The sequence below is a fragment of the Talpa occidentalis genome, unplaced genomic scaffold, assembly GCF_014898055.3.
Source record: "Talpa occidentalis isolate TD23 unplaced genomic scaffold, MPIMG_talOcc4v2.1 talOcc4.14, whole genome shotgun sequence".
NCBI classification, from domain to species: Eukaryota; Metazoa; Chordata; class Mammalia; order Eulipotyphla; family Talpidae; genus Talpa; species Talpa occidentalis.
In genome coordinates, this window is record NW_023601433.1 from 31117331 (window position 1) to 31130316 (window position 12986).

General features: G+C 38.7%; 1 protein-coding gene across 1 annotated transcript in view; it reads right to left on the bottom strand.

Annotated features, from left to right (window-relative positions):
* The window catches only part of RYR2 (ryanodine receptor 2), a 697569-nt gene that overhangs the window by 249416 nt on the left and 435167 nt on the right, over positions 1-12986 (bottom strand). The window contains exon 25 of the mRNA XM_054694896.1: positions 12424-12583. Coding sequence (XP_054550871.1) covers positions 12424-12583 — 160 coding nt within the window. The remainder of the gene's footprint in view (positions 1-12423; positions 12584-12986) is intronic.

Sequence of the window (12986 nt, forward strand, 5' to 3'; positions counted from 1 at the left end):
CCACTCCTGAGATGGAACAGTCAAATTAGCACTGAAGCATCTCTTGAACCATCCTCCATCTGCCGTGGTCACAGAGCAATGAGCTAACTTAAAGAACATAAAATTTCCATGCACAGTTAGCTGAAAGTCTGTTAGAAGGGTAGTCAAATTAGCACTGGTCACCTCTCGGTGATTTGGAGTCAAGGGACAACATAAGATTGATGTGCTTCTGGAGAGAGAGAAAATCTAGTGTGTTAGGGACCAGACTGCCTCTCTGTGGCCTCAAGTAGTTTGAAAAATAAGTATTCAGTCAACTCTATCAACCAGTGAAAGCAAGAATATGAAGAATCCTCAATAACTACAAAACTCACAACTTCTCTGCTTTAAGAGGCTTCTGGCTTAAATGTGGTTAAAAATGAGGCTGACAAAGCAAGAAAACAGGGTATCTCACTGTCTTGACAAAAGGATGTCTAATTTTGGCATACAGCTACAATTTGGGAGGTAGAGCGACCCCTACCTTACAATGACTGCGAGTCTTTAGGGCACTATCACTTAAGAAACTATAAAAAATGTTCAGACTTTACCAAAACATAAAGTAGATTCCCTATGACAGACAGGATGAGTGAAAATGAAAAGTGGCTTTACAGGTGTGGATTTTCTTTTGTGGTTGGTAAAATAGTCTAAATTGATTTTGATGATGATTGTACAGCTCTTTGAATATACCAGCAAACATTAATTTTACATTTTAAATATGTAAAAAAAAAAAGGAGAGAGAAAGAAACTAGGTCTTTCCATTTACTCACGGAGACTCTCCTGCAGTTTTTGTCTAGCTTTCCCAATTTGGGGAGGCATATTGAATTCTCATTTTATCACAGGGTGAATTGAAATTGGGAGGCTGTGGATTTTCCCACACCTTCTGATCAAACATGCTATGTGCTGGACAGGGCTTGTTCTGTTTAGAGAAGAACAAGGAAGACCATTCCTTGCCTCCTTTCTTCTTCCCTTTGTCTGGCAAACTTGTGCTAAATTCCTCATTCTGAAAACATGAGCACCTACCGCTGACACCAGGATTCAAAATCATATGGGTGGCTGGTTGGAGAACACCACTCCAAATCCACCCCAAAATAAACAAGCATTGTGAGCAGAGAGCTGGTACAGGCAATGAAACCTCAAGCACACATACACCAGTGCCATTCCTCTGTATGGTTGTTACCCCCAAATCTTTCCAGTAGAGAGCTACTGAAGCCTCTAGTGAACCTCTCTCTGTAGATGGTAAAATGGGAACCTGATTATTAAAAAGGAGTCTCCAGGGGTTCCATGAACACTGATGTTTGAAATAAACTGTGCTAGAGAAATGCTGTGCTAGAAACCAACTGTGCTAGAAATCACTGTGTTAGAAATCAACTGTGCTAGAAATCAACTGTGCTAGAAATCAACTGTGCTAGAAATCACTGTGAAATCAACTGTGCTAGAGAGATGAGAGAACTGAAGAAAAAAGGTGCTTTTGAGTAGTTTACAACTTAGGAATTAGATTATGTTAACAAGAGAGTAATGAAAGATTAAAACAACACTCACTCCCATAATCCAGAAAATGTGTGGTGTGCTATGACAGTGAGGAATACGGTAGAGGGATGAGGTGGGAGCAAGGGAGAAGGAATGGAGGAAAGGTTCAAGTAAGAGTTTTGGTCATCTCAGATAAAACAGAGCCTCATATTTTTATGAGGAGAATGGACTCTGTGCACAGAAGAAACCCCCTCCAGGAAAAGGTAAATACCAGAGAAATTCTGAAGCCTTGTGGTCTTTATGAAATAAATTTTCCTTTAATATAAGGTTCAGATACATACATACATGTGCACACACATACACAAACATGTGTGCGCTCAATTATCAAGCAGATTTAGTGTTCACATTCCCACCACTTACAATTTAATTCAATACATGAACAGCATGTAATTTTATGAGCTAACCCAAGGTTTTTAAAGTTTTCTTTAGGCTTCCAAATGACGAAAGTTGCTGGATTAGAAAGATTCAGGAAATGGATTTTTCAAACCCATTTTTAGACTTTATACTGAACAAAAGTCTAAGCCATAAGTAAAAATCCATTTTATTCCTAAAAGTCTTTATAAAGAAGCAACACAAGAGGTGACAAGAGCATGAGAATAAGAAAGTGAAGGATTTGGGCTCTGCACTCAGCAGGCTTGAGCCATACCTGGTTCTGTCACCTGCCAGCTATGTAGTGTCGGGCATACCCTGTGCATTCTATGTGACCTGGGAATAAAAACTGTTCATCCTTTGTGGAATTTTTGGAAGATTTAAAGAAGAAAATACATGTAAAACTATATGTAGAGTGACTAGAATCCAATAAAAACAGCAAATGGTTGTATAGTATTTGTTTGATGCCAGGCACTGTCATAAGCCTTTCTTGTATCTAAGGTATATAATGAAGTTAAATAATGTATTGATGGTGATAACAGTAGCACAGATAATTTGATTTAAATAGCCTGCCCAAAGTCACAATCATTAAGAAGCAAAGCTAAAATCTTCTCTTAGGCCCTTTGCTATGCTGCCTCAATAGATACTCAATGACTGTTACTCCCAAGACAACATCATTAAAAAAGCCGCAGGATTCTAAAATTCTGTAAACCCATCTTTGTTAAGTTTAACAAAAACTCAGTTGGTAGCAAAATATGACTCAAATCGACAGAAGGCTGTAGTCTGTCCTTGTCCTTCTTGATATTATGATGCCTACATTGTATTGAACAAATAGCAATGTACAGTCTGCTGCCCTGCTGAGGATGCTATGTAACATGTAATATATCATCATATCCCCATTTATAAAACCAAAAAATGGTTGGATTCTAAAATACTGAACCTCATTATTATTTTATCTCAATCTTCTGTTATTACCAAAGTTTCTCCTGAAATAGAATCTCAGAGATAAAAAAGCCACATAAACATGTTATAAATCACTGTTCTGATAAAATTCACTGAGTAACTCATTATAACACACAGTTATGGTCATCTGACTTCTTCAGTCCAGCATTAAACAGATGTTTCAATGTATGTGCACATTAAAATAGCCTGGTACTGGAACAAAAACAGATTCAAAACCAATGGAGTATAGTTGTGAGAACAACTATAAACCCACTTCTATATGGGCAGTTAATCTGTGACAAAGGAGCCAAGAACATACACTGGAACAAGGAAAACCTCTTTAATAAATAGTGCTATGAAAACTGGAGAGCTGCATGCAAAAGAATGAAACTAGACCACTACCTCACACCATACAAAAAAGTTAATTTAAAATGGATGAAAGACTTGCATGTAAGACCTGACACTATAAAATACATAGAAGAAAACACTTGTTGATATAAGCTACAGTAACATCTTTAGGGATTCAGCCACAGCAGCAAAGAAAACAAAAGAGAACAACTAGGACTACATCAAATTAAAAAGCTTCTTGCTGAATGGTGCAAAATATCTGCACACCATACATCCGACAAGGGACTTTTATCCAAGATCTGCAACGAATTCCTACAACTCGAAAAAAAGAAGAAAAATAACTCAATAATAAAAAAAATGAATAAAACTCAACATGAACTTCTCCAAAGAAAACATACAGACTGAAAACAGGCACATGAAAAATATGTTCATCATCACTATCATCAGGGAAATGCAAATCAAAACCACAATGATAAAACATCACACACCTATGAGAAACATCAAGTGCTGGTGAAGATGTGGAGAAAGGGAACCCTCTTCTGCTGGTGGGAATACAGACTGGTCCAGCACTTATGGAAAGAAGTATGGAGGTATTTCAAAACATTAAAAATGGATTTGCCATGCAGCCCAGTATTTCCACTCCCAGGCATGTAGCCAAAAAATTCAAAACACTTAATTTGAAAGGAAACTTGCACTCTCATATTTATTGCAGTGCTTTTTATTTTTTTAATATTTTATTTTATCTAATTCTTACATCATTTTTTCATTTTTGCACAATATATGCATTTCATTTTGGTTATATTCCCCATACAATTGCAATCCCCCCCTTATTTTGACCCTAATCCTTCCTCTCCCCGCCCCCCCACCAAGTGTGTCTCTGGTTTATAGTTGCTTGTTGATTTTGATTTTTACTTTGTACTGATTAGTCTTTTTCCTGGTCCCTTATTTAGGTTTTCTAAATTCCTGCTATGAGTGAGACCATCCAGTATTTTTCTTTTTCTTTCTGACTTATTTTGCTGAGCATGATCCCTTCTAGCTCCATTCATATTGCTGCAAACTGCATGTATTTATCTTTTTTGACTGCTGAGTAATATTCCATTGTGTATATGTACCACATCTTCTTGATCCAGCCATCTATTTTGGGGCATTTGGGTTGTTTCCATAGCTTAGCTATTGTAAATAGTGCTGCTACAAATATAGGGGTGCAGGTGCCTTTTGGCTATTCCAATAAAAATTTCAATGGCATTCTTCAAAGAAATAGAACAATTATTGCAGTGCTTTTTAAAATAGCCAAATTATGGAAACATTCTAAATGCCTCCAAACAGATGACTAGATCAAAAAGAAGTGGCATATATACACAATGGAATATTATTCACCGATCAAAATAGATAAACTCATGGCATTTACAGCAACATGAATGGAGCTGGAAGGGATAATGGATAATGCTAAGTAAAATAAGTCAGAAGGAGGAAGATAAATACCAGGTGGTGTCACTAATATGTGGAATATAGAAAAACCAAACTGAGGGTCGGATAAAGACAAGTTTAAAATCAAACCCTTAAAAGCTGACTATAGAAATGAAGCATCCAGAAGGGGAAGAGGGTGAAGAACATTAGGAAAAAAGAGAGAAGGAAGCACAATGGTGGAGGATTATAGGCAATGTGGTGGTAGCTGCACTATGGTGGAAATACCTGATGGGGGTATTTTAATATTACTTCAATTAAAAATATTAAATTAGAGGGGGCGGAGCAACATGGCGGTGAGGAGACGCTGCGAGTAAGATCTCCCATTAAAAAAAGTGAATAGGGAGGAAAAGCGGCAGGTCCCAGTGAGAACTGGGACACGGAAGATAAACGGGTGACGCCAGCGAACTGCCTGAAGAAGAAAGTGGCCATAAAAGAGGACTAGAGGAATTGATGTTTCTGTGTCCTTTGGGTAAATACCTAGGAGTGGAATTGCTGGATCATATGGAAGCTCTATGTTTAGTAGGTCCAGAAATCTCCACACAGCTCTCCATAGTGGTTGGACCAGTTTGCACTCCCACCAACAGTGCACAAGAGTTCCCTTTTCTCCACATCCTCGCCAACATTTGTTGTTGCTAGTTTTTTTAATATGTGTCATTCTCACTGGTGTGAGATGGTATCTCATGGTAGTTTTGATTTGCATTTCCCTGATTACAAGTGATGTTGAACATTTTTTCATATGTCTGTTGGCCATTTGCATTTCCTCTTCAGAGAAGTTTCTTTTTAGCTCTTCTGCCCATTTTTTGACTGGATTATTTTCTTTGTTGTTGCTGAGTCTCATCAGCTCTTTGCAGATTTTTGTGATCAGTCCTTAAACATCAATTCCAAAGAGCACCTGCACTCCTATGTTTATAGCAGCACTGTTTACAATAGCTAAGCTTTGGAAACAACCCAAATGCCCAAAAATAGATGACTGGATCAAGAAGATGTGGTACATATATACCATGGAATATTACTCAGCATTCAAAAAAGATAAACACATGCAATTTGCAGCAACATGGATGGCACTGGAAGGGATCATGCTCAGCGAAATAAGCCAAAAAGAAAAAGAAAAATACCGGATGGTCTCACTCATAGCAGGAATCTAGAAAACTTAAATAAGGGACCAGGAAAATGAATATAAGAAAGTGAAAATCAAAATCAACAAAAAACTATGAACCAGAGACACTTTTGGGGGGTGGGGGGCGGGAGGGAAGGATTGGGGTCAGAATGGGGCGTTTGCAATTGTATGGGGGAATATAAAAATAAAATTTAATATTTAAAAAAAAAAAAAAAAAAAAAATAAGGGGGGGTGCAATTGTATGGGGAATATAACCAAAATGAAAATGCAAAAATGAAAAATGATGTAAGAATTATATAAAATAAAATATTAATTAAAAAAAAAAAAAAAAAAGAGGACTAGAGGAGAGGGAAGCGCAGAACCCTGCTCCCCTCCCCCGCCCACAGAGGCGGCACTCTCCCACTGGCAGAGAGGAGGAAACAACAAACCAAAACGGCCCACAAGAACAAACAACGCAGCAAGCAGGACTGTGCCTGGAAAGGAACTATTGCAGCCATCACACCCCGTGAACGGGAGCTGAGGCGAACCCTGCAGGATCCACCGCAGCGGTGAGCGAACGGCTCCGGGCGCTATTAGAGAAGAACAAAGACCCCGGGAGAGGCGCACACAGCCCGGGCTGCCGGTAAGCTAGCATGGAGAGCGGCGCGCTCGGGGAGCTTGAAAAGCAAGTGCAGACCTGGATCGCGGCTGCCCAGGTCCCCTTGCCTGCGACCTAGGCTTGCGGGGAGACGCGCAGAGGTCCTCACTGAGGTGAAGGTCCCTCCCTGAGTGAGCAGGAACCAGGCGCCCAGGCACGGGAGCTGTGCAAAAGGCGCCATTCCCGCGCCACTGAACTGGGCTACAGCCCGCGTCCTGGAACTGAGGGCTTTGAACTGAGACCCGGGGCACGAAAATTCGGGGCGTGGTTTCTCCACGACGGTGGGGCACAAGGCAGACACAGCACCCCAAAGCTGTTGAGGTGTACCCTACCATTCCCGCTCTGTTCTCTGTCCCACGGGGTGGGGGGAGACGAAAAACAGCCCCCCAAAGGACAATAGGAGAGATCTCTGGCGCCACCTAGCGACCAGGAAAAAAAAAGTCACTAACACCCTATAAAACAGGACATTTCTTAAGACTGCTTGAAAAGGGCAGAAGGTTTCTGGAGGACCCAGTGGCCAGCCGGGAAGTTATTCCACGCCAGGCCCCTTCCTACCAGCAGTCTGAGCCCACAGAGGGAGCAGGCACCCACGTCCGGGGCAGACTGGGTGCGCAGAAGAGTGTGCCTGAAACCGGAGGCGCAGGGACTGCATCCCGCTTCGCCATTTGAGAACAGGGACATTTCTTCAGTAAAAACTGCCTAAAACCAGCAGAAAGCTCCCCAGGAAGACAGAGATGGCTCCTGGAAGAGCCAGAGGGGAGCGGAGAAGTTCACCCAAGATGTCAGTCAGTCCGAGCAACACAGTGTCCCAACGCATACGAAAAATTAGAAAACAGACAGTAGGGAGTAGAAGAACCACACGCAACCTAAAAACTCCTCAGGAAAGAAGCACACCACAAAAAGAAAACCACTCCCCAGATTGCAACGACAGCAACTTGGAAGAACTTCTGAGCCTTCCAGAAAGAGAATTTAAAATTGCCATGATTAAAAAAGTGATAGATCAGAAGAAGGAAATTGAGTCCCTAAAGAGGGAAGTAAGAGAAATGCAGGAGATCAAAGAATTAATGGAGGAACTAAAGAACTCTGGGAAAAGCAATGAAAGCAGAATAGATGAAATGGAAGAACGAATAAGTACTCTTGAAGACACAGAAATAAAAAGAACCAAAACAGAAAAGGAAAGAGAAGTACGAAGGAAAAAGAATGAAGAAAGACTTCGGGAACTATCTGACTCCATGAGGAAAGGAAATATAAGAGTTATAGGAATTCCAGAAGGAGAGGAGAGAGATGTAGGAACAGAGAAAATATTCAAAGAGATAATTGAAGAGAACTTCCCAAATGCGAAGAAGGAGCTGAAAATTGATATACAAGAAGCAAGAAGAACACCAAACTTCCACGACGAAAGGAAAAACACAGCAAGACACATAATAGTAAAGCTCCCAAGAATCCAGGACAAGGAAAAAATAATGAAGCTGACAAGAGGGAAGAAACAGATAACATTCAAAGGAAAACCAATCAGGCTGACATCAGACTTCTCTGAAGAAACACTACGGGCAAGGAGAGAGTGGAGGGACATAGTCAACAGACTCCAAGAAAACAGATGCCAACCAAGAATACTCTATCCCGCAAAGCTCTCTTTCCTCCATGAAGAAAGAATATGGACCTTCCCAGACAAAGAGAAACTCCGGAATTTCATTGCGACTAAACCCCCACTCCAAAAAATACTACAAGGAGTCCTAAAGCCAGAACCTCAGAGGGACGAATAACAACGAAAGAAGACCAAAAAAAAAAAAGTTATTAAAAGAATAAATAAATAAAATCAAAGGAAAGACAAACATAATGGCAAATACAGATGCTAACATATCAATATTAACTCTAAATGTAAATGGACTAAACTCTTCAATAAAAAGACACAGAGTTGCAGCCTGGATCAAGAAACAAAACCCAACCTTTTGCTGTCTCCAGGAAACACATTTAGCTACAAAAGATAAAAATAGGCTCAAAGTCAAAGGATGGAAAACAATCCTACAAGCAAATGGGCCAAAAAAGAAAGCAGGAACAGCTATACTTATATCAGATAAAACAGACTTCAAACTCAAAAAAATAAAAAGAGACCCCAATGGTCACTACATTATGATTAAGGGGACAATACTTCAAGAAGAAATAACACTCATTAACATATACTCACCAAACGAAAGAGCACCAAAATATATCAGACAACTGTTGTCCTCTCTGAAAACAGACATCAGAGAAAACACATATGTAGTGGGAGACTTCAACACACCACTATCAACAATGGATAGATCAACAAGACAAAAAATAAGTAAAGAAACTAAAGCTCTAAATAAGGACCTAGAGCATTTGGGCTTAACAGACATCTATAGAACACTAAACCCAAAAAAAACGGAGTACACATTTTTCTCAAGCGCACACGGATCATTCTCCAGGATCGATCACATACTGGGGCACAAGACAAACATCAACAGATACACCAAGATTGAAATCATACCAACCATCTTTTCTGACCACGAAGGCATCAAACTAGAAATAAATCATAAAAAGAAGGCAAGGAACTATCCTCCCTCATGGAGATTAAAAGCCACACTACTGGAAGACCACTGGACTAATGAGGAGATCAAAGAAGAAATTAAAAAATTCTTTGAATTGAATGACAAGGAGGACACCAATATCCTAAATGTATGGGATGCAGCAAAAGCAGTAATAAGAGGAAAATATATAGCAATAGAAGCTCACATCAAAAAACAAGAAAGAACTCAAAGAAACAACCTAATCTCGAAGCTCAAAGATCTAGAAAAAGAACAACAAAAAAACCCCAGAACCAGTAGAAGAAAAGAAATAATAAAAACCAAAGCAGAAATAAATGAAATTGAAACTAAAAAAACAATCCAAAAGATCAATGAAACCAAGAGCTGGTTCTTTGAAAAAATAAATAAAATAGACAAACCCCTAGCCAGGCTCACAAAGGAAAAAAGGGAGAAAGCACAAATACACAGAATCATAAATGAAAGAGGAGAAATCACAACGGACACAGCAGAAATCAAAAGAATAATCAGTAACTACTATGAACAGTTATATGGAAACAAGTTCAACAATCTAGAGGAGATGGACAAATTTCTACAACTCTACAATCACCCAAAGCTAGATAAAGAAGAAATAGAACACCTAAACAGACCAATTACAAGCAGCGAAATTGAAATGGTAATTAAAAACCTCCCCAAAAACAAAAGCCCAGGACCTGATGGATTTACAAATGAATTCTACCAAACATTCAGAGACGAATTAGTGCCTATCCTTCACAAACTCTTCCAAAAAATTGAGAAGGAAGGGACAATACCAAACACGTTCTATGAAGCCAATATTACACTAATACCAAAACCGAATAAGGACAACACAAAAAAGGAAAACTATAGGCCAATCTCCCTAATGAACACTGATGCAAAAATCCTCAATAAAATTTTAGCTATCAGAATCCAACAATGTATCCATAAGATAATTCACCACGACCAAGTTGGATTCATTCCAGGGGCACAAGGATGGTTTAACATCCGAAAATCAATCAACGTTATCCAACACATCAACAAAAAGAAATATAAAAACCATATGATAATATCAATAGATGCTGAGAAAGCTTTCGACAAAGTGCAACACCCATTCATGATAAAAGCCCTTGAAATTCTTGGGATACAAGGAACATACCTCAACATCATAAAGGCCATCTATGACAAGCCAACAGCCAGTATCATTCTCAATGGTGAAAAGCTGAAAGCAATTCCATTAAGATCTGGAACAAGACAAGGATGTCCACTCTCACCACTGCTTTTCAATATAATACTGGAAGTCCTAGCCAGAGCAATAAGACAAGAGAAAGACATCCAAGGAATCCAAATAGGAAAAGAAGAAGTCAAACTATCACTATTTGCAGATGATATGATAATATACATAGAGAACCCCAAAATCTCCACAGAAAAACTAATTCAACTCATCAATCAATTCAGTAAAGTGGCAGGATACAAAATCAACACGCAAAAGTCAGTAGCCTTCCTATACACAAACAATAAATCTGAAGAAGAAGAAATCAAAAAAACCACCCCTTTTATTATCGAAACAAAAAAAATCAAATATTTGGGAATAAATCTAACAAAAGAGGTAAAGGACCTATACAAAGAAAACTATAAAACACTGTTAAAAGAAATAGAAGAAGACACAAAGAAATGGAAAGACATCCCCTGCTCATGGATTGGAAGAATAAACATTATTAAAATGGCCATCCTACCAAAAGCAATATACAGATTCAATGCTATTCCAATCAAAATCTCAATGGCATTCTTCAAAGAAATAGAACAATTATTGATGAAATTCATATGGAATCACCAAAAACCCCGAATAGCCAAAGCTCTACTGAAAAAAAAAAGAAGGAAATGGAGGCATCACACTCCCAGACTTCAAACTATACTACAAAGCCATAATCATCAAAACTGCATGGTATTGGAACAAGAACAGACATACAGACCAATGGAATCGAATAGAAAATCCAGAAATAAACCCACAGATTTATGGTCAACTAATCTTTGACAAAGGAGCAAAGACTATGCATTGGAGCAAAGAAAGTTTGTTCAATAAATGGTGCTGGGAAAACTGGGTCGCTACATGCAAAAGAATGAAGCTTGACCACTACCTCACACCATACACAAAAATCAACTCAAAATGGATTAAAGAACTAGACATAAGACCTGAAACCATAAATACATAGAAGGAAATATAGGCGAAACACTACGGGATTTGCACATCAAAGACATCTTTACAGACACATCACCCAAAGCAGTGATAGTGAAGAGAAAGATCAACAGCTGGGACTACATCAAATTAAAGAGCTTCTGCACAGCAAAAGAGACAATAACAAAAACAAAGAGAAACCCCACCAACTGGGAGAACATTTTTGCACCCAACACTAATGATAAAGGACTGATCACAAAAATCTGCAAAGAGCTGATGAGACTCAGCAACAACAAAGAAAATAATCCAGTCAAAAAATGGGCAGAAGAGCTAAAAAGAAACTTCTCTGAAGAGGAAATGCAAATGGCCAACAGACATATGAAAAAATGTTCAACATCACTTGTAATCAGGGAAATGCAAATCAAAACTACCATGAGATACCATCTCACACCAGTGAGAATGGCACATATTAAAAAAACTAGCAACAACAAATGTTGGCGAGGATGTGGAGAAAAAGGAACTCTTGTGCACTGTTGGTGGGAGTGCAAACTGGTCCAACCATTATGGAGAGCTGTGTGGAGATTTCTGGACCTACTAAACATAGAGCTTCCATATGATCCAGCAATTCCACTCCTAGGTATTTACCCAAAGGACACAGAAACATCAATTCCAAAGAGCACCTGCACTCCTATGTTTATAGCAGCACTGTTTACAATAGCTAAGCTTTGGAAACAACCCAAATGCCCAAAAATAGATGACTGGATCAAGAAGATGTGGTACATATATACCATGGAATATTACTTAGCATTCAAAAAAGATAAACACATGCAATTTGCAGCAACATGGATGGCACTGGAAGGGATCATGCTCAGCGAAATAAGCCAAAAAGAAAAAGAAAAATACCGGATGGTCTCACTCATAGCAGGAATCTAGAAAACTTAAATAAGGGACCAGGAAAATGAATATAAGAAAGTGAAAATCAAAATCAACAAAAAACTATGAACCAGAGACACTTTTGGGGGTGGGGGCGGGAGGGGAGGATTGGGGTCAGAATGGGGCGTTTGCAATTGTATGGGGGAATATAAAAATAAAATTTAATATTTAAAAAAAAAAATATTAAATTAAAAAATAAAATAAAAGGGAACCCTTATTTTAAAAAAAGATATCTATGAGTTTTAAAATTCATACTTAATCTCTCTTGTTACAAATTATGCTAATTTCCACTTAAATAAATTTCAGCCTTTTGCTGCAAAGCTAAATTCCCATGTACCTGCTGGATGCCGTAAGTCCAGCCCTGCCGGATTCGATCCCGGGCCCACACATTATGAGCATTTTCTGCCAGTTTGTCCACCATTGCCTCCTGGGATGGGGTGAGTTTGATGAAGCTCAGGTCCATTGGGGCAGGCTTATATCCACTTGTCAGCTGGTAACTACAAAGCAACAACAGAAATATATAATTGGTCTTTCCATGAAAGTCAGGGTTCAAAAATCTCCATACAATAATCTTTTTTTATGGTCCCACCTAATTTTAATTCCATAAGCCACAGTGATAACCACAATCAGTTACTGTACCAGTTAGCAAGCATAGGTCCCTTTTGCTTAAGCTAGTAAGTCATTAGGTTGGAAACCAACACAATCTTTGTTTTACTTTCATGGCAATAAAACAAATGAAACAACTACCTCTCAAAGTTGAGAAGGACTTAACATTGTTTATGTTACCTAATAGCTGAGGATTTTATATAGTACAAATCAAAATATTGGTAATCGATTATAACATTTGATGGATTTCTTGTTAAGTCCTCATTTTTCCCTAACATTTCAATGTTATATTAA